At 31.7% G+C, this 23,987-nt stretch overlaps 1 protein-coding gene across 4 annotated transcripts; it reads left to right on the top strand.

The window, feature by feature from the left end:
- Window positions 1-10,516: 10,516 nt before the first annotated feature.
- On the top strand, window positions 10,517-12,169 carry LOC105781024 (AT-hook motif nuclear-localized protein 25). Of its 4 annotated transcripts, XM_012605594.2 has the most exons (3): window positions 10,518-10,720; window positions 11,124-11,991; window positions 12,111-12,169. In XM_012605594.2, exons 2-3 carry the CDS (start codon window positions 11,193-11,195, stop codon window positions 12,116-12,118), a joined length of 807 nt encoding a protein of 268 aa, XP_012461048.1. In that variant the 5' UTR covers window positions 10,518-10,720; window positions 11,124-11,192; the 3' UTR covers window positions 12,119-12,169. The 4 variants fall into 4 exon arrangements, with proteins under 4 accessions (XP_012461045.1, XP_012461048.1, XP_012461043.1 ...); XM_012605591.2 differs by having other exon boundaries at window positions 10,517-10,720; window positions 11,144-12,169; XM_012605589.2 differs by having other exon boundaries at window positions 11,124-12,169.
- Window positions 12,170-23,987: the final 11,818 nt, after the last annotated feature.

The raw sequence follows: 23,987 nt of genomic DNA on the forward strand, positions 1-23,987 counted from the left end.
CTCTTTCTTTTCTCTTCATAGATTCTACATATTATAATCTTCTCTGCTATATTATTACTATCCTTATTCATATCTTTTAGAAGTATTATGACCTTTTTCAACAAAATTTTAAGGGTTGATTTACTATTTGCCCCCCAAAGTTGCACTTAATTATCACTTTACCCCAGCTGTTAAAGGTGTTAAAAAAGAGACGAAAAGATAATAAAAACAGGATTGTAAACTTCGGTACGAACATAATATGTGGGTGTAACTTTGGGGGCAAATATGCATTAACACAAATTGTAATTGATAGGAATGGGTCATCTGCTCAATTTAACCTCATGTTCAAATATATAAAGAGAGAGGTATTTCATGAGTCGAGTTAGACTAATTTTGAATTGAGTTTATACATTTAAACATGACTTACTTATATGAACTTAAAATTTTACCGAGAACTCATCACCCATGCTTCCAACCCCAAAAATACTTCGCTGACACACACAATATCTTCGCCACCCTCCCGACTCGCGATCCCCAATGTGGCTTTCCTCACTTCGGTAAGTTACAAGGATGAATGCAAATAGCAAGGCGCTATGCTGCGTGAAGTGAGACTGGCTGCCCTAAGTTAAGTGCTTCCTTATTCATTAATGATCTTGCTCAGTAGGAGGGCTTTTCCCCTTCTGTGCAGCCTGATTCTATCTCTGGAAATGAGGTTGCCCTCGATTGACATTTATCATCGAATATGGAATCCTCCCATGGATGAGAAGGTTGAGTTACAGACTCCGTTGGCTTTCGCAAGGAAGCATCTCGAAAGTTCCGCAATCTATGGTTGATGCCTCACTCGAACTCTATCCCATTCCCTACTTGACTTTATTCGTCCGAGCGGCCCCTCTAGGATGCGATGCGGGAAGGAAGAAGGATTTCTTTCTACCATTAAATAATTCGCAATAGTTAACCAAGCAGTAGCCAAGAACAAAGAAGCAAGCCAAGATCAATGGAGGGTCGCCCCAGGCAAATATGTGAATTTCGAGATATTCATATATCTTTTCTATGTTATGTTTGTGATTTTCCATCACATACCGACCTAGTCTAGCCCAAATTTGACTTAAATAATAAAAATACTTTTATTTAAAATTAATTATGAGAATATTTACCAATATGGCCCAATTTATTCATTTTAGGTCCATTTTGAAGAAAAAAGATTATGCAGTAAATTATTTATAAGATTTCTTTAATTTTTTTTTGAAATAATTGAAACATGTAATACGTCATAAGCAGAGTAAAAGAATATAATATGCTGCAGATTTTAAATTGCAGCTCGTGAAAAACGAACCCAATGATTTCACAAAAGTGGCCAAACCTATTAAATCAAATATTAATGTTTTTACTATAATTACTTTAAGAAAAAAATAATATTTTATTTAAATTTGATTATTCAACGTTTATGTGAAAATATTATTTATAAATAATTGATTTAAAATTTAAATTAAATTTAAAAAATAAAAATACCCTTATAATAATATTTGTTACTTTATAAGAAAATTAGTTTTAGTTTTTGAAATTTGGTTAATTCGTGATACTACTTAATTAGTTATAAACTTGTGTCAAACAAGTCTCTAATAAGAACTTTAACCACTGCTCGATTAAAATCAAGACGATATAGATATATATTTAAAATTTTTTTAAAGATAAATTAATACATTCAATAAATGGAACTATACAATTTAGAGAAAAAAATTGCAACACCCGTCATAAATGGTGAATGGCAAGCTTCATCAACATAACAAAGGCTTTAGCCTCAGCATGAATAGAACATTATGACACGTTGATAATTGACTTTATCACAACTCAAGCACGACATTAAAATCAGTCCGGATGGTCCAAAGCGGCTGGCAAAAATCGACAAAAGAATTGAGCATTCACCAAACTAGAGAGGACGACAATAAAATCATCTCTAAAATCACTTGTAAAACAACTATTACATGCATAAGCAAGACTAAAAAAAACGTGCTACAAAAGCAGAAAAAAACTTCTAAAATTGAAAACTTATTAAACAATGGAAAAACAAACAAAAAACATATAAAACTTAAGAGAACACGGGTCTAAATCGACACGTGAAATCATTTATTATTCTAAAATACTCTCAAAACAAAAACAGATTAAGAAGCTGGCGAAAAGTCACTAACTTTCTAAGAAAAATTATTGGTGACTGGTGGAGTTTTAGCGAACAACAGACACCGTCATCTGTCCATCACAACTTCTGAAGACAACAAAAATACCCACAAAATATATCTGCAAATTGAAAAGAGAAAAGACATGTATAGTGGATGAGAAGAATAAAGAAAGAAAGGGTTGATGAGAGAGAAAAAAAGAGGAAATTTTTTAAAGTTTTTCTTTTAACACATGAAATATATTTAATATTATTAAATAATGATATTATTATATAATTATTATTCTTTTGAAAACTAGTGTCACCAAACTTCTAAATAAAAAATTTTAAAACTACAAATATATTTCAAAAACTGGCCTCTAACTTTTTACTAATTAAATTTGGGGATTTAACTAAGAATAATAAATAAATTAATGAGGCAATTACATTAAAAAACCAAACAAAAATAAAGGAAAATGACAATGGATGTGTCTTTCATTTTTAATTGGTTATTATTGCTAATGAACCACCTTTAATTTGTCATCTATGCAACCTTTTCCTTTTTTAATCAAACAATTTACTTCTTTAAAACTTCCTGGCCCGAAATCATGATGGATGTAATTCCAAAGATTCCTTAGCTCCAACTTTGCATTTTCTTTATTTTTTTTATTATAGTGCAAAAGATAATTAATAAGCCCAAAGGAAGTCAATAAACAAAAGGGTAAACTATAAAAATAGTCATGGTGTGTATTAATGGGGAAAGTTCACTTGGTCGAAACAAAGATGGGATGAAGATGTTGTGATTGAAAAACACAAATATTTTCCACCGTAATGAGATGTTCCATTCGACCACTAGGGTATTAGAACAAGCTAATGCATCGCACCATAGTCCTATTATTCTCTATCTTTCTGATGATTCAAAAGGGATTTCAATTTTGAATCTAAAATGTCTCTTGGATGATAAATGTTGGGGGTGTTGTTGAGAACACTTGCCGTCGACATCATAAAGGTTATTACCAAGCGAATAGCTTTCTTTCAAAGTACTTCTCTTACTTCTTCCTCAGATTAGGAAATTAGGAGCGTAAAGACAAAAGTTGATGAAGGTCGGGTAAGAAAAGAAAGACATTGGCTCCAAAGATCTCGTAACAACTGGCTCAAGTATGGGGATCATAACTACATGAGAAGTCTTATCTGGAAACTAAAAGACGAGAATGGTAATTTGATGGATGAGAACCATCAAGAAAGGTTCATTGAAAACCACTTTAAGAAAGACTTTTGAGGAGGGCTCCCTTCCAATGTCTAGGACATCCTCAGTCACATAAATGCTACAACAGGAAGTCTCACAACATGATGGATACCTGGGGATCTTCTACCACTATTTTGGAATACTATCAAATGTGAAGTTATGGAGATAGTGAAAGGTTTCTTTACACAAATACTGGCCCCATTCCAAAGTAAATCCAACCAGAGGAAATTAACCAAATTTGTCCTATTAGTCTTTTCATAGGTCATGGTTTCTCAACTCAAGCCATTTCTCCTTGACATTGTCTTTCTAGCTCAATTGGTCTTTGTTGTTGTCGGGTGTTGTGGATGGAAAAGTTCTTTGGCTGCAACAATCAAAACATCTAAACTTTAGAGTCTAGAATGTCAGATTTAATTTTCTCCCCAACATCAGGAGACAAATTCAAGACAGCATCTTGATTGTGCATGAAGTCTTACATGAGATTAAGATATGGAAACATGGAGTAAATGTGATTTTGGCGATTATATAGGACAAAGTCTATAACTAGGTGGAATAGGCTTTCCTAGAAAAGCTTATTTTAAAGATGTCATTTAGTCACTAGTAGGTCTAAAGAGTTGTAAAATGTGTTTTTTACTCATTCTCAATTATTGTTAATGGGTAACGGGGCTAATCTTTCAAGCTGAAAAGGGGCCTTCGGCAGGATGATTCTCTCTGGCCTATCTTTTCATTTTGGTGACGAATTTTTCTCTTGCATTAGGGCCATTGAAGGATTCTATATTTGTAAAAGATGCTCAATCTTGAGTCACTTCCTTTTCACTTGTGATAGTCTAATGTTTGCCAAAGCTAATGCTAGTAATTGCATAAATATTTTGATAGCGTTTAATTTATTTCAAGTTGAACTTTACTAAATCAACTCTCTTTTTTCTTTTCAAATACAAATAGAAACATTCAAGCTTCTATTTTTAATCTTCTAGTTATTTGACATATGGATAAAATTACAGGCATTTGGGTTTGCCGTCATTATGGGGTAGACGTAAAAAAGAAGCCCTTACCTTCATTCTTGCAAAATTTCATTCAAAGCTCTAATGTTGGAAGGGAAACTCTTTTCTACTAGGTTCTCATTAAATTGATTGCCATTTCCATTCCAACCTACTATCTTGCAAAGTTTCTTGCTTCTGAGGACATTTCGTTTGTATATAAACTCAATTCTAGTTCAATTTTGGTGGGAACCCTCTAGGTACAACAAAAGGGGTTCAATGGATTCTTTGGAGCAAGTTGCTCTTGCGAAAGCCTATAGTGGCTTAGGTTTCAAACTTTCAAGCTTTTAGCAAAGCTTTTGTAGCAAAGCAAGTTTTGGAGGTTTCTTTCATCCCCTCTTCTTTATGGGCATAGATTCTACGAAAGCGGTACTTTCCTAATTTGAATTGTTAAAAGATGTGTTCATATTATAGTAAATATGTAACTATTTTTTTATGTAATTGAACGATGGATAAATAAATAAAGTTAATTTCATAGTTCACTATTATATCTTTCATGTTTCTGTCTTTCATGTTTTGCATACATAGCGAAATTGTGGCAAGCAAATATTAGTTCATTGATTGTATAAGTTCAAGCTGATGATAAGTGGCACTGTAAGAATGTTTACATTGTGAGAAAGATAACTTACTTCAGTAGATAATATAAATGAGTCTGTAATCCCATAAAAAAAAATCAAAGTGAGCATTTGATTCAAACACATAGAATGATTATTATGTCGTCTACAATTCCAATTAAGGGGATGGCTAGTCTTGGCTACCGGAGCAGTTGACTCCACGAGGAGAGACATATATGTACTCATTGGAAGAATGGTACAATGGACTACACCCAAGTTGAATTAATTTTGAATCCTTTTGTGAATTAATTCACTTGTGACATTCATGGTGTGACTTGCCTAAATCCTAAGTTAGTCACTAACCATGCATATGTAACTCATGTGCTTTGATATAAGTGGATGCTTATGCTCTAAAGATAATTGGGCCAATAACCGGTATGTTGGGTACATGACTTGTGTATGATATGATTTTATTAGCAACAATGGAATTCATAGCTCAATTAAAGAGTTAACAATATCCTCTCATTGGCATTGTGTGGATTGATAAATATGGAACGTGACCACGGGTTGCTTGTTCTTGAACAAGCAATTTATCACAATCATTAGTTGATAGTGATCATAGTAATCATTAAGAAGACACAATGGTGACAATGAGATAAAATAGGGTTGTATTGAACGAATGGATTTAACTAAAAGGAATTAAATATACCATATGAGGGTAATACACGCATGACGAGGTCATTGGACAAATCAGTTGGATGAATTGTTTTCGTAAAAAGTATGCAATAAGGAATTTTCAATCATGGTACTTATTGTGGACTGACTCAATGATTAAGAAATTGCGAACTATCGGAACGATACTTCTGGACATAATTGCAATTGCTCGAGCCTAATTGTATATGTCTGATTGGTCTCTTCGCTAGCTTAACAAAAGCTCAATCGGACTGCATTTGAATCAGAAGAAAATTCTACGAATTTAGAAATAATTTAATTGAGTTTATATCAGGCAAATCATGTTCTCAAGCATTGATAAGCTGTAAAGCATATATTAAGGTATCTTAATTGCTTAATTATTGTCTAAGTTAATGGAAATATGTTATTGGGGAGCTAATGTTGATTGATGATTCAAGCTTCCTACACTGTGTTTTATTCAACAAAATTTCCAAAATGAGATACTGTTGAAAAATATGAAATTGGCAATTTAGTGCAAAAGGGAGTGGCCACTCCCCTGCCCACCAAATTTATATGAAGACAAGTTCTATATTTAAGTTGTTTGACAATTTATTGAACCATTTATTTGGGTTGTTGATTATATGGACGAAATTTAGCCATTATGGAAGATCATATCACTTGAGAAATCATATATTGGTGATTAGATTGAATAAAATTACCCTTACCTAATCCCTTGAATAAAAAAAGTTAGATTGGATTGAATCTCTAAAGACTTAGCTACCAAGAATCCTTGTCTATTTTTTTCATTATTATAATATTGTATTCAACTTATAATATGGTTGTTTTAGAGTGATTGTGATAGATCTTTTTATGTAAGCAAGTCCCGATAAACTCCAAAGAATGGATCCTTATTGTATGAGTGCATATTGATAGTAAAACCTTTGTGTTGTGGTTTTACTTGCTGAAATCACAATGAGTGGATTTAGTAGTGAGAGCATTAGTCTTCAAGGTACAAAGGTGAGGGAAATTGTCACAGGGTGTATGATAGATTAAAATCACTTGTTGTAAGTGTTAAAGATAGCGGATATTTCTTACTGAATTAGGCTCCGCAGACGTAAAGAAACCGATCTGTGTAAATAACTTCCTTATATCCAATTTATCGTTTGGTGCTTGAAAGAGTACCCACCATGTTAGGCACCAACTCAATTGTACAAATTATTTCTTAGCAACCCCCTAAATGCAATGTCATAATAGAATTTGACTAAACTTTATATAATTGTACTATTAAATAAAAAACCCTTTTTGGTGGCTCAAGAAAGGTACTAACAATAATTTATAATTAATTATATATCCAAATTGCACAGCATGTTATTCCTTTTTCTTTAGAATCCCACCAACCAGAAGAGGTTTTTATATTATCATAATTAAAATACTAAACATCACTTCATAAAAAGTTATCATATTTAAATCAATATGTTCATTATGGTACCCAAAAAATCAACTTTCATTATCATGATTCGTGTATGGTGGTAATGATCATTAGAATTTTATAAATATATTAATGCAATAATTATATTTTATTTTATTAAAGCTAAAATATAATTTATTAATTTAACTTCATCGATATTATTCAGGGGTGTAGTCGGAGTTGGCAAGGATCCCGTCCCTCTTAAAATAGAAAATTTTTCATTTAAGTTTTTACATTTTATAAAATTTAAATTAATAAACGTAAAATTACACTTTGTCCCTCCTAAAGATAATAAAAGTTTTATTTAATCCTTTAAAAATTATAGAGATATAAACTATTTAAATGATAAAATTACATTTTTTTATCGTTAAAATTAAAATTTAATTTCAACCTTCTACATTCGCCCTCCGATATCATTATAAATGTTGGTCAATATTTCTTAATGAGAATTTTGGAAACATGCTAGTGGTACATTCCTTAATGTTAAATGTGGGATTTGTTGTGTTTTTATATTATAATTGAATTTAAAATATTATATATTTTAAAATAATTCACATAATAATTTGTATTATACATTTTGACATACTTATATTTTATACTATTTTATTAGATTTATGTCAAATAAAATTTATTATAATCTATTTGATAATAAAATTGTTAACTATTATTCCTACTTTTTATAAATAAATAAAATATATTTAGTGCGGAGCTAGAAAATTTTAGGGACATAATTAGATTGTATATTTTTACGATAGTAAAAATACAATTTCATCATTTTAATAGTCTATATTTCATAATTTTTACAAGATTCAATCAAATTTTTATTATTTTGAGGGGTCAAAGTACAATTTTACCATTACTAATTTAAAATTTAATGAATTATAGAAAGGCTTAAATGAAAATTTTTTTATTTTAGGGGGCCAAGACCCTTGCTAGTCCCCTTGACTCCGCCACTAAGTACATGATGTGGGAATTTATAATAAATAAATTTTATCTAATTGTTGTTAATTCTTTATTTGTTATATTTTGTATTAATTTTATGTTACGTTGTAATTGCTTCAACAGATAATTGTGTATTGCATTTTTAATAGTCAAACAATTAAAAAATAAATAAAATAAGTCAATAATAAGCCAAGGGTGGATGCATGTGGTCAAGTTTATGCATATTTTATACATTGTAGAGGCATAATTATGGGGCCATCATCCATCCCTTTTATGATCTGTCGAGCAACTAATTAAATTTTATTATTTTTTATAGCATGTTTAGAATTACTTATACTTTCTCTTTCATTTTAAAATAGAAAGATAAACGCAGCTTGAACTCATATCTTCGTACACAGGTAACAATGTGAATATCAATCTAAGACTTAGTCAAGTCACATTTTTTTGGTCGAAAAAGACAACATTAAGCGATTACAATAGATAAACCATAATTGAGAGGAGATAGACCTGTTGCGATCTCTTCCCAACAAGCTCATAATCGAAGCTGGTGGGGCTCGAAATAAATGTATCAAAGAACTGCCTGTATCAACACATTTAGTCATATGATCTGTAACATCATTAACATTTAGACACAATACTTGATGTAACAGCCGCAACTCTACGAAATTTAATAATAATAATAATAATAATAATAATAATAATAATAATAATAATAATTATTATTATTATTATTATTATTATTAAGTTTAGTATCACTTAACTCAGTGAAATCAACTCTGTATAGAAATTAAGTAAAACTTATTTATGAGTTAAATTCAATACATTTATAAAGTTGTTTTAGTAATTTAATTTTGTTTAAATTAAACTATTTTTATTACCCATTTCTTCCATTTTTTTTGTTTTGCATTAAAAGTAGTAAATTACACCCAAGGTGACTTAATTATTAATAAGTTTACATTTGGATCACTAAATTTCAAAAAAGTTAATTTTTTTTAAAAAAAAGGTCGATCCTTGAGCTCCAAGCGACAATTCAACAATTGATATGATGGAACAATACGCATTAACGAGTTAAAAAACATACTTTAGATTCAAGTCTATTGGATGGCTAATGTTGGAGATCAGAGAAGAAAGTTGTTTAGATTTTAGTTTACAGATTATTAACGTTCAAAGCTTTTTCATGAAAAACTAAATGATGGAAGAGAAGGGGAATGAGAGTTTTTTATTGGTGTCGGCGGCGCAAACGAGAAGGCTATACAAGAATAATTTTAACAATCCAATGGCTTAGATGAAAACTTTCAAATAATTTAATGATATTTTGTAATTTTTTAAAATTAAATTTTCAAAACATTACTTTGGTATAGTTGATAATCATTAATTAATTTCACTTACAAGAGTGAATGATTTTATTATTATTATTATTATTATTATTATTATTATTATTATTATTATTATTATAAAAATGGAAAAACAATAGGGATGAGAATAAGATAAGCTAGGAAGTCTGGCAAGTTCCAATGATGCGAACACTCTCACGTGTCTGACATGCTGGGCAGACGTGGATGCTGCACTTGACTCATTGGTTTCATAAATAATTTCTATATTTTTTAATATTTTAATTATATATATTAATAATTTAATTATAATTTTTTATTTTTTATATGATATTTGGAATTACTAACCGCTCTTCCTCAACCCATAAATAAAAAGGTAATACGTTTCTGCACACTTAAACTCACGTGTTCCTACATTAACAACAATATTCATATAAATCATTTAGTAATTTAATAATTTACATTATAAAAATATTCATATATTAATGTCTTATTTTATTTGTTTATCATATCATATAATAACATTATATTTAGCATTTTTCCGTCTCTCCAATCCTCTGCCACCGTTAGTTTGGTCAAAGGATTATACTTTAATTCGTAGGTATGTGTTACGTCTCCATGAATAATAATAATAAATAATTAAAACCTAGGTTTTATGAATTATATATTAAATATATAATTAAGGTAATAAATAAATATTAAATATGTCTATCGGTCGCGAAGAAATTATAGTATCAAAAAAATATTGTATTATGATTTTAATTATTAAAATATTATTTTATAAATAAATTATATTTATATGAATTAATTATTCACTTCTATGTTTATAATGATTGATTCTCGTGGATCTATTAATACAATTATTAGTATTTTATGTAACTTCAGATAGTTAAATATTAGTATATATGATAGATAATGGTGGAAGGTGAACCAAAAATTCGAAGTTTTATAATAATTTTAAACTTTGCCTATATGATAGATTATCGGATAAGGATTAAGTGTAGTGGTAAGACAGATTATTTTTTCAGGTTCAAATTTTGAAAACAACGTTATAAAAAGCGTAGCAAGAACCTGAACATAAATCGAAAAATGAACCAAAATAAAGTTTATATATTCATATTAAAAATATCACCAGGTGAACCTAAGACTGAAAAATACATGGTAGCTTCATGCCTTGCTTGTCAACAAAGCATTCTTCTTTAGCTTTTTAAGCTTTACCCTATTAAATTGAAATTTCTCTTCCCTTCTCTCCCTCTTCTGCCCTCTTTGCTTCACTCGTTTGTTTCCCCTAAAAAGAATCCATTCAAAGCTAGAGTTTCAGACATTCAAACCCGTAGATTTTGAGGTAATGAATAAAAAAACAAATCTATCATTATATAATAAACAATACAGTCCCTGAAAATTTCTAAATAAAAAAGCTTCATTCGTTTTAGTATTTTTATATATGTGTGAGAGAAATATATACATATACACACAGAGTACTGTAGTTCATGGAGTGGGTTAATTTTTTTTTCCATTTTTTCCTTAATTATTATTAGTTTTAAGGATCTGGATCTGGGTTTAAGTTATATAATTTCTTTGTTGTTCTTAGATTGATCGCTTGTTTTTGAGTTAGCTAAAAAGTTTGATACAAAAAAGGGCACTTAAAGTTCATATTTATAAGGAAAACCTAGCTCTTGTAGGGCAAAGTAGCTTCATAAACTATTTTTTCTCCTTTTTTTTATGAATTATTCTTTTTAATTTCCCAGTTTTAATGAAGGATATTCAGATCGGAGTTCGATATTAGAGGTGTTTTTGAAACTGGGATTTTTTTAGCGATGGAATCCGGTGCCGGTTCTCGTTATGTTCATCATCTACTTGGACCGGAGCTTCAGCTTCAAAGATCATCGGAACCCCAATTCAACTCGCCGGAGAAACAAGGAACAACCGATCATCCTAGCGCAGCCACTACAAGCTCTGGAGGAGGAAGTACCACTCCGGGAAGAAGACCTAGAGGACGTCCAGCGGGATCCAAGAACAAGCCGAAACCACCCATAATCGTTGCTCGCGACAGTCCGAACTCGTTGAGATCCCACGTGCTCGAAATCTCTTCCGGTTCAGACATAGTTGACTCGGTGTCGGACTACGCACGGCGGCGCGGCCGTGGCGTTTGTGTACTCAGCGGGACCGGTGCCGTCACGAATGTCACGTTACGGCAACCGGCTGCTCCACCTGGAAGTGTCGTAACACTACACGGTCGGTTCGAGATTTTATCTTTAACCGGGACTTCTCTCCCACCGCCAGCACCGCCTGGAGCTGGTGGATTGACGGTTTATCTCGCCGGCGTTCAAGGTCAAGTAGTCGGAGGAAGCGTGGTGGGTCCGTTAATGGCTTCAGGTCCAGTCGTATTAATGGCTGCATCGTTCGCCAATGCAGTTTACGATAGGTTACCTCTCGAAGAAGAAGACCCACCACCCGTTCACGAACAACAACCAGCAGCTTCACAATCATCCGGATTAACCGGCAGTGGTGGCGGAAACAACAACAACAGTGGCACAACCGGAACCGGCGTAGGCGGCGGCGGCGGGGTTCCTTTCTATAATTTGGGACCAAACATGGGAACTTATCCATTTCCAGGTGATGTATACGGTTGGAGTGGTAGTGCAACGAGACCTCCCTTGTAAATCTTCACTATGAATCAAAGAACAACGTTTATAAGTTCTGGGTTTTGTTTTTTCTTTTCTTTTTCATCATAGGATTATGAACTTGATGAACACAAATCAATGAATCATCACAAGGTCTCAAATTTTTGGTCCCTCCTTTTGATCGATATTTCAAGCAAAATCGATGACAAAATTTGTTGCTGCAAGTTGAAGACTGAAGAATGATTCATCAGTAAGTCACAGATTTTTTTTTTTTTGTATAAAACATAGTATTTTCCATTTTATGTTCTTTTTTTCCCTGGGATTTTCTCACTTTCCAACCATGGTTAATTTATAACACTAGAGATTTTGTTGAGACTATATATAAATATATATATATATATATATATTTGGAGCCAACAATAATTTATGATATTTTCTTCTGCATGCATGTATGCATTTTGTCATTATAAATTTGGAAGATGGGATGGGTTGCACAAATTTTTTACATTTAGCATTAGACGGGGATGGTATGAAATTGTGATTTTACGTTATCTTTATCTTTTTCTGATAGGAAAATGATAAATAAAATTTTTCCTTCTGATTTTTAGCATTTTTGTTGGATTTGAATTTGGTAAGGGGAAAAAACTGAAAATTAGGAGGAAAAATCTGATTTGTCATTCTCCTATCGAAAAGGAATAAAGATGACGTATAATCACAGTTTCATACAATCCTTCTCATTTCGCATTAATATACATTTTTTTTCTAATTATTCAGTTAAATATTATAATATTTTTCTTCATTTTTTTATTGACCAAGTTCCTTTGGGGGAAGTATACCCAATTGGCTAACATGCAAAGCTTTGCCTTTCCCTTTCCCTTTCCCTTTAAAAACAGGTTTTGCCATATGTTAAAACAACTATATAATTATGGGAAACATTAATCAAGTTTAGTATTGAATATTAAGAATTAAAATTATATTTATAAACTAAATGATTTTTAATATTGTTGGTAGAGAATGAAGTTTTTGATTTTTGAATTTTTATGTTCGAGTTTTACTATAACGAGTTTCACTATACCTATTTATTATATAAGAGTCTTCGTTTTATCGTACATAATTATCATAAGGACAATTATGAATATGAAAAAATTTAATTTTATAAATTATAAAATAAATAAAATGATTATTTTGGGAAGGCTACAATTCTATAAAGAAAACCCTAAAATTCCAAAAGTTGGGGAAAAAAGGGGAATAGCAACTTTTGGATTTTGTTTTGTTTTGTACAAAAGAACATTAGAATACATTCGTTAGAATAAAATGATATAATTGATGAAAACATTGAAAATTGAGAAATATATGAAAGATGCTTACAAAGAGCACTAGAATACCTTCATTAGAATAAAATAATATATTTATTTAAAAATTTTAAATTAACAACTAAGAGTGAGTTTGGATGGGCAGTACCTTTACTTGCAGTTAGTGTAAAAACAATGGTGGCGGTGAGATTAGATACTGTAGCGATACGGTAGTGTGAGACAAAAAGTAAGTTAAATGTACCCCCAGCGCCCATCCAAACCACCCTAAATCAATGTACTAGTTAAAACAACGGTCCTTCCCTTTTTGGCTAGTTGTGGGTGAGGAGGGATTCGAACCCCTAGCACGTGGTTCGTAGCCACATGCTCTAATCCTATGAGCTATAGGCCCCACCTCGTCTCTATTGGATTTGTTCCTAGGAGTACCCTAAAAAAAGGAACATTTCCTCTCCCTAGCCATTTCAGGTTAAGAAGATGTTAAAGTGCCTTTCTCTTTATAAGAACGATATGTTCCGAGGTGTGAAGAAGGAGAGAGAGGATTTCATAATTAGGGTTTTGAATTAGATGACCTTTTCATTATTCATTCTTATTACTTTTTCATATTGAAAGTAATAAGAATGAGAGGTGTTAAGCTTTTTATCATACTGGTATCTAGCTATTTTTTTGCAGGACCTCCCATACAGTATCGTCACCACAGTAGAGTTTAACCACCAAGTTTGGGATGGATTGGTGTTGTTCCTCTACACTTAAGACACCAAAATATTGAACCATGAACGAAGAAAGGCATGCTAGAAAAGGAAACACATATTGGCTAGTGATTATGAGGCCTTAATTCTTGATTGGAAGGGACACCAAAGGCCTTCGCCCTTTCGTCCCATGGATAGATAGAGAGGGAGAGAAGAGCTTTTGGTACACCAGAGGTGTGTCCTTCCCGATCCTCTTGTACTAGGGAAAGGTCCTCTCAATGCTCTAACACCCACACCAAATATGGACCGAACTATCTCACAACATTTTAAATCTAGCTCACGTGCTGCTTTAATGGGTGAATAATCCAACCCTTAGGACATACTATAGCCCCAGGTGGCGAAGAGCCAACATCAAGGTGACAAACCTTCCCGTCGATGTGAGCTCTTGGAGAAGATCAGCCTATTATCCCTAGAGTAACTTTTATCCGTTGAGTGATGACTCTTGCACTCAACACCGTCTGATCACGAAGGTCAACTTTCATCCCTGCTCGACGAGTGGATCTTGTAGTCAAGGTCCCTTCTGCCTTTGCACTCGAGGCCAATCTCTGTCCAGCTCGAGGAAACCTTTGCATGCCTCCATTACCTTTTGGGAGGCCTATGCCCTATAGAAATTGTCATTTTCTTTGATAGAAAGAAAAAAAGCATTCGTACTATCATAACTCAACTCAAATAACTTTCAAAATGCTCAAAAAAATCCTTAGACATTCTTTTTTTGAGTGGTCTCTATCCCCTTTTTGTTTGTCTCACTTAGAATCTATTTCGATTCTTTCTTTTTTTTTTTTTTTGGTGAATTACAAGAGGAGGGCAAAGCCCTAACAGCAACACAACTAGCGCAACTCAAACCCAGGCCAGACTTGGGGCGATGAACACTCTCACCATCAAGCCAATACACGAGGTTTTTTCGATTCTTCATTTTAATCTAGTTGTTGAGAAAATTGAAAAGGGTATTTCCTTGTTGTCGGGTCTTTTATCTTTGCCTTGAATAATTGGGTTTAGACATTACTTCGATGGTATTTAATCATTTCAAAAATAGCAGCAACATGCCCTTTCAATATTATGCATATAACAATTCATAATTCTACAAATGCAAAATAAATAATAAAAAATAAATTCCAATTTAAAATACATTTTAAAATTATTTTTTGGTACAAATAAATAATAAAATTAAATTTCTTTTTGGTACCGATCGCTACCATATTCCGATCGATAACAAAAAAAATCAGCCGATACCAACCAAAATTTGCATCAGAATAGAATCTAAAATTTGTTGTTTTGGCAAAGCATTCTAGCCAAAACGAGCAATACTAGAATGATACCGACTACTCCATCCTCGTCTCCAATATTATATATATATATATATAAAAAAACTAAAACAATGTACAAACATCTCATTTATTTTATTTTTTATATATATAATAATTATTTGACATACTAAATATTTTTCATTGATATCTACAATTTAAATAATAATTAAATAAGGGCATGAAACTTTTTAATCTAACTCTATTTTTGGAATAAAAAACTTGTATTCTTTTATTTGTTGCAGTGGTCGAGTTTCTTGTGAACTTTAGTAAGGTTATTGGGATTTTGATGTGTTTCTTGAGATTGTGAATTTTTCTTTATAAAATTCCTTGAAATTTGTATATATTGTTGATAATGTAAATTTAGATTATAAAATAGGTTGGAATAATGTAATTTTAAATTATGAAAGTTGTACATTTTATAATTTTGTTCTTATTTTTTAAATATTTTTACATTATTTTAAAGAAAGTTAAATTTTAAATGGTTTTAATATAAATACGAAATATTTAGAATAAAATGTGATATTAAATATAATATATTATAAATTAAAAAATCAACAAGATAAACTCAAATATTAAAATAAAAATACAAAAAAAATTCAAGAATTGATGATTTATGTTTAGGAAAATTTTTATAAAATATTTATAAAAAAATATATTGTCAGTGTACTAAATACTAACCTAAATTATAATATGATTTTAAAAATAAATAAATAAAATAAGGATAAAATACACCAATAGTCTCTAAACTTTGATTGAGGTTACATTTTGGTCACTCAAGCTTTAAAATATTGCAAAACTGCCGCTAACATTATTAGATTGTTACAAAATGATCACCTAACCGTTAAATGTCGTTAATGAGGCCACATTTATAAATAAAAAAAATTATCTCCTTCCTTTTTTTAATATTAAATTTTTTCTTTTCTTTTCTTTTCATTTTTCTTTCTTTCTCTTTATTCTCTTCTCCGACACCCTAGTCGCCACCATCGACATCTCCACCTATAGTGGTTGTCTCCCCAGCAACTCAGACAATGAAAAGCCTCATTTTCTTTTCCTCTCTCTATCCTTTGACTTAGATTTTTCAAAAGAAAAAAAAAAGCCCTTGAAAATCCCAAAATTCGAACCAAGCCACATTTTCTTCCTCTTTGATGTCGCGGCTCCGACATTGACATCATCACCAGTTTTTATATGTTCTTCTACTCGTCGGTGGCCACCATTCCACCGTCGTGATCTCTCAAAAATTCTTTGGATGTCTCCAAGTTCGTGGTTTGCCGAAGGTGAGTGCTTTTAATAATTGTTTTGGTTGTATTATGGTTTGGCTTGAGTCGGGTAGGATAGTAGCGGGTCACGAAATTTGGATAATAGAGTCAAATTTTGAAAAATTAAAATGTTTAAAAAATTTGTATAAATTAATGCATAAAATTAATATTCAATAAATTAATTTATGATATAATTAAGTGTAGGACTATGATAAAATTGTTAAAAATAACTAAAAGAAAAGATAAATGAAATAAATTTCATTGTACATTTTTCACAATTATTCACAATTTTTTCTCATAGGTTAAAATCATTGAATTATCTTCGCTCACCAATGTTGTAAAATTTTACAGTGTGTGTGAAAGAAAGTAAGAAAAATTGAGGGAAAAGTGATAAATGTTAAAAGAAAAATTACGCATTTTATAGTTTTAGCAAGATTATTTTCATATAAATTAAAAAGTATTTTTTTTAAATTGCGAAGGTCATTTCTCTAAAAAAACAAAGTTTGTGGGTTCAATTTTCTAATTCTTTAATTAAAATTTATTTTTATAAAGTTATTTTATTTTTCAAAAATTTTTGTGGGGTCAATGTGGCTCCGCTACTAGATAGGGGTTCTAGGTTTGTAAGTAGTGGTTTCTTCGGCCATTAGTTGATGGTGGTTATTAGGGATGTTCAAACGGTTAATCAAATCGAATTAGTATTAGCCAAATTAATTGAATTTTTTAATCTTTAAACTGTTAACCGAGTCAAAAAAATTTCAAAAAAATTTAAATGAAACGAAATATTTTGGTTAACTGAAATTTATATGTTTTTTGTTTGTTTGTTAAAACAGGTATAAAACATATCAAGAATAAATAAATTGATAATGTTCATTTAATCGAATTATCTAAATTAACTAAATTAAAACTACATATAATTTGTATTATTAATTATTAAGTTTGTTTAATTACCTTATTTCGAACCAAATTAATCGATAACCGAACTTACAAAAAATCATTAATCGATCTCCAACCGAATTAGATCGATTAATCGATCGATTAACCGAATTAGATCGGTTCGATCGATTAATTTAGTTTTAACCGAAATTTAAACACTCCTAATGGTTATACTATGGTGGGTTTGTACAAGTTTAAGGATGTAGGAATGAATGGGTACATTGATAGGGAAGAAGATAGAGTTTGAGGCAATGAGTTGGTTGTGATACAATCATGGTGGAAAAGAAAGAGAAGAAGAAGAAGAAAAACCAGTGATACATCAATGAACGGTCCACGATAGGCAACAATGGCTAGGGCTTCGTCTTGGGAAGGAGAAGAAGAAAAGGAGGTGAAAAAAAATAGAAAGAAAGGAAAATAAATACGTGGCATACTTAACGTATCACGTCATATAAACATTACTCCATTTACGAAAAAATAATATTTCTTTTAAATATGTGGTATATTTAACAGTTGGGTGATCATTTTGTAATAATTCGATAAAATCCGTGCGAGTTATAATTGTCTTTTTATTATTTTTAAAGCTAGTTAAATTGAAATTTAGTCCTCGTGCTTTTATTTTCAATAATATCTGGACCTCTACTTTTAAATTAAAATTCAAGTCCAATGGTTAAAGTTATTAAAATTATTTTATTAAATTCATTGCTGTGGCATTTCAATTAAAAATTACTCACTTGGTAATCGTGTAATAAAAATAACTTGAATTTAATAGAGAATTTTAACCGTATTAACCATTCTTAAAAAATCACGTCAACATTTTAATCAAAATTATAAAGTATTTAGACTAACTAATGACATTATAAAATTTAAAGTATCAAATTATGTCAAAAATTAAAATATAGAAGTTAAATCTTAAACTCGAGCTTAGTATAAAAATCAAAACTATTTCGACTATTGTTACATCATCTAAAAAAAAAAAAGAAGGCTTATTGGACACATGTCATATAATGAATGTCTATGACATATAATGACTAAAATTTTTCTTTACTAATTTAACGATTTTTTTAAATATCGAACATTTTATTAAATTAAGGATAAATTATTGTGTTAGGTATAGATTTATTTTAGGTCAAATTATGGCTATGGTTCCTTTACTATGTTTAAATTTAGATATCTATACTTTAATTTGACATTATTTGGTTCCTCTACTTTTATAATATCATTAGTTAGTCCAAACAATTAAAACCGTTAATTATTTTGATTAAAATGTTGAGGAAAATTTTTTGTTAAAATTACCCATTTTAACTTATGAGGCCACAAAATAAAAACTTATCATTTTATGTATTAGAAAATTATTTTAAAAATTTCACATCAACATTTGAAACAAAATAGTTAAGAATACTAACTATTCGGATTACTAATGTAATTATTAAATTAGAGAACCAAATAATATTAAATTAAATCCTAAACGTAAACGTAGTAGACGAATGAAAACTGCAATTTGACCCTTTTTTTTTTTCCAATGACTAAAAACTTGACCGGGTGTCATGTGTCTTTTTATGTATAGAAGCAATGTTTTAAAAATTAAACTAATGGTTGAATCGGTTTTACCACTAATTTTTTATTAAATTGATTCAACTACCAATTTAATAATAATTAATTAATTAATTAAAAATTCATAAATATCTAAAAACTAGTAAACCAATTTGACTGCCTAGTTTTTGTCCCGAATTCTAATTTTTTACCGATTCTGAATGATTCGCTCAAGTACTAGATTAATTCCTTTGTTTTGATCGATATAATGATTGGTTCCCGATCTAATTGGACTATACGCACTACAGGAAATTCAAGAATCCGTGGCGTTTGCCCAATAAATGGCCATTAGATCAAAGGATTAGCAACATGTTGGGAATAAAAGCCACCAAATAAATGGATTAGCCACGTTCAAAAATTAATCACCCGCCGCGAACTTAGCAGCCTTTTTGGTATAAACGTCATGCATTTAGCGAATTTAGTGGCGTTTAGTGTATAGAAGTCACAAATCTAACAAATTCAATGACGTTTGTTGTATAAAAGCTGCTAATTTTGTAACACCCCATTACCCGACCCAATCATTGGGTCTCAACAACTAAATATCACATTCATTGTTAGAACATCTAATATCATTCATTCCACACTAAATTCAAATCATACATATAGACTCATAGCCATTGAAAAAATAGAACGTCAGTAATGACAATGTATCGCAAAGAAAAAGAGAGAAAAGTAAAGAACACACAGATTTTACGTGGAAACCTTTTCGGGAAAAAACCATGGGCAGAGGAGAAGATAATTCACTATGTCGAATTCGAATAACTACAAGAGCAGTAGACTATCTCTATTTATAGGCTTGTAAAACCATACTCTAATAGGAGTGTAGTAAGATTGAAACACCTTATTCTAATCAATATCAAATAGATGGAGCTTAATAAGGTTTAAAAAACCTTATTCTAAAATAAAATAAAAGAAGTATAGTTCTATAAGGATTTTACTTTTATTTTATTTTACCAATGTATTTTATTTAAATAAGGATTCGGGTCACTTAATTCTAACAACCTCCACCTTGACATGAATTTTCAATGAACAAGTTCTTCATCGTGAACTCTCAACGAATAAGTTCTCCACCTCTTCCATAAAACCCCTTAAGGGTTTAAATTCAACAATGAACACCAACCAAGTCTAAGCAATGCTCAAACTTGGTTATAGGAAGTGACTTAGTCATCATAATTGCAGGATTTTCATGAGTACTAATTTTGCTCACAACAATATCACGAATAAAATGATACTGAACATCAACGTGTTTTGCTCTCTCATGAAACATTTGTCTTTTGTAAGGAAGATGACACTCTGATTGTCACAAAATACTGTACTAATTTGAAGGTCTTCATTGAGTTCACTAAAGAGTCCCTTCAACCAAATGACTTCTTTACAAGCCTCAGTAATCGCCATGTACTCAGCTCCAGTGGTAGACAAAGCAAATGTAGTTTGCAAAGTGGCTTTCCAACTGATTGCACAACCTCCGATTGTAAAGACATAACCTGTAAGAGATCTTTTTCTATCAAGGTCTCCAGCAAAATCAACATCAACATACCCAATCACTCCATCTCTAGTTCTTCTAAACTGTAAGAAACATCAGTAGTACCTCGTAAGTATCTTAAAATCCACTGAATTGCTTTCCAATATTCTTTACCTGGATTCGCCATGTATCTGCTAACTACACCGACTGTATATGATAAATCTAGACATGAACAAACCATAGCATACATGAAAGATCCCACTGCACTAGAGTATGGAACATGTGACACGTACTCAATCTTATCATCTGATTGTGAAGACAAAGTCAATAAAAGTCTGAAATGGGCTGCTAAAGGAGTACTAATAGGTTTAGCACTCTACATATTGAACCTGCAAAGAACTTTCTCCATATACTCCTTCTGACTTAGGTACAATTTACTTGCTTTTCTATCTCTGAGAATATCCATACCAAGTATCTTCTTTGTTGGTCCCAAATCGTTCATCTCAAATTCTTCACTTAGTTGGGCTTTGACCTTTCTTATCTCTCATTTATCTTTCGCTGCTATCAACATGTCATTAACATAAAGGAGTAGATACAAAAAAGAACCATCATTGTTTTTCTTGAAGTAAACACAACTATCAAAGCTACTTTTTTTGAAATCATGAGAAGTCATAAAGGAATCAAACCTCTTGTACCACTATCTTGGAAACTGTTTCAAACCGTAAAAGGGACTTTTTCAACAAGCAAACATAATCCTCTTTTTCTGAGACTGTAAAACCCTCTGGTTGTTGCATGTAAATATCTTCATCAAGTTCTCCATGCAAAAATGCAGTTTTTACATCTAACTGCTTAAGCTCCAAATCATGCATGGCCACAATACCAAGCAAACCTCGAATCGAACTATGCTTCACAACTGGGGAGAACACATCTGTGAAGTCCACTCTTGGAATTTGACTGAAACCCTTTGCAACAAGCCTTGCTTTATATCTGAGTTCTTCAACTCCTGGAGTCCCTTTTTTTCTTTTTACACATCCATTTACAACGAACAACCTTTTTACCTTTAGGAAGTTTTACAAGATCCCATGTTTTGTTTTTTTGGAGTGATTCCATCTCCTCTTGCATAGCAAACATCCAGTTTTCTGAGTCTTCACAGCTAACCGCATCAGAATAATTAGATGGCTCTTGGTTTGCATCTATATCTTTAGCCACATTTAAAGCATAAGCAACTAGATCAGCCTTGGCATACTTCTTTGGAGGTTTAATTTCTTTTCTAGTTCTATTTTTGGCGATAGAGTATCATGGTGAAGAAGCAACTCTATTTTGAATTTTTGTACTAGCTTGATGAGTCGACTCTGTTGTAGATTCTGGATTAATCTGATGCTCCACTTGCTTTTGATTTTCTTTATTGGAAGAGTCTTTAAGAGATAAGTTAGGTAGCATGGTAGTTTCATCAAAAACATCTCTACTAATCACAACTTTTCTATTTTCAAGACACCATAACTTATACCCTTTTATACCAACTTTATAACCAATAAAAACACATTTAATGGATCTCGATTATAATTTTCCATTATCAACATGAGCATACACAAGACACGCAAAGATCTTTAAATCAGAATAGTCAGTAGGATTACCAGATCATACCTCTTGTGGATGGAGATCGATTGATCAAAAAGCATGCAGTAGAGGTTGTTTCGGCCCAAAACGACTTTGATAAGTTGGTATTTGACAACATACATCGAACCTTTTCCATGATTGTTCTGTTCATTTGTTCTGCAACGCTGTTTTGCTGTGGAGTATGACAAACTATCAAGTGTCTCACGATCCCTTCTGACTTGCACAGTTTATTAAACTCATCAAAATAGAACTCTAAGCCATTGTCTGTGCAGAGGTATTTTATTTGTTTTCCCATCTGTTTTTCAATCATAGTTTTCCAAGATTTAAATGCGAAAAACACATCGCTTTTCTGCTTCAGGAAGAACACTCAAATTTTTCTGGAAAAATCATCAATAAAAGTTAGCATATAATTAGCTCCACCTCTCGAAGGCACTCTGGATGGCCCCTACAGATCAGAATGAATATACTTCAACATTTCTTTCATGTTATGGATTCCTCTGGTGAATCGAACTCTCTTTTGCTTCCCCAAAACGCAGTGCTCACAGAACTTCAGTTTGCAAATTCCTTGCCCATCAAGAAGTCCTCTTTTGCTCAATTCTGTCATTTCATTCTCACTCATATGCTAAAGTTTACTAATATCATCATTTGATAAGGAAAAAAAGCGACAGTTGCATCACCAGTAACAGTAGAACCTTGCAGAACATATAACTTGACAGTCTTTCTCTACCCTTTCATCACAACGAGAGAACCTTTGAAAATCTTCAAAACCCTACTTTCAGTTGTGTGTTTTTACCCTTTTGAATCAAGAGTACAAAACGAAATTAAATTTCTCAATTCTGGAACATGTTGTACGTCACTAAGTGTTCTGACAACTCCATCAAACATCTTAACTTTAATTGTTTCAACACCTGCAATTCTACATGAAGCATTATTTCCCATCAAAACAACACCTTCAGACACTGTTTCGTAAGTTGTAAACCAATCCTGATTGGGACTCATGTGGAAGGTGTAGCCCGAATCAAAGATCCACTCCTCGCTCACTTTAGAATTGTTGACAGAAGTGACTAGGAGTTCACCATCACTGTAGTCTTCTACAACATCAGCTTTACCGAAATTTTTTGGTTGTTTTCCATTTTGATTCACAGCCTCCCTTTTGATCTTGTTCTGTAGCTTATAGCACTCAGATTTAATGTGCCTTTTCTTCTTGCAGAAGTTACAAGTTTTACCTCTGTTTGAAGACTTCGATCTACCCTTAGATTTACCGCGAGGATTTCGTTCTTGTGTCCTTCCACGATCATCATCAGCATTTCGATCTTGTCTCTCACGAACAATGAGACCCTCTCCCTGAGAGTCAGTTTTAACCACAAGATGTTTTATCTTATCATACGAGGTTAAAGAATCATAAAACTCATCAACTGTGAGAGACTCGCGGCTATATAAAATCATATCTCTAAAGGTTGAATAAAACGAGGACAACGAACAAAGTAGAATCAACCCTAGATCTTCCTTATCATACTGAACTTTTGTGGCCTCCAAATTTGAGAGAATTTTTTTAAACACTGTTAAGTGTTCGTGCACAGATGCACCTTCCTCCAAACGATGAGCATAAAGACGCTGCTTCATATAGGGGTGAGCATTCGATCGAATCGAATCGAATCGAAAATTTTTGAGTTAATCGAGTTTTCGAATCTCATTTTATCATCCTAACTTTATTTAAAGTTTTCTCGAATCGAGTCGAGTGAGATGGAATTCGAATCGAATCGAATCGAA

This window comes from Gossypium raimondii, chromosome 4 (assembly GCF_025698545.1).
Source record: "Gossypium raimondii isolate GPD5lz chromosome 4, ASM2569854v1, whole genome shotgun sequence".
In the NCBI taxonomy this organism is placed as follows: Eukaryota; Viridiplantae; Streptophyta; class Magnoliopsida; order Malvales; family Malvaceae; genus Gossypium; species Gossypium raimondii.

What these genes read in the sequence shown, in the direction of transcription:
- LOC105781024 (XM_012605591.2), top strand. Translation starts at nt 11,193, where the DNA reads ATGGAATCCGGTGCCGGTTCTCGTTATGTTCATCATCTACTTGGACCG.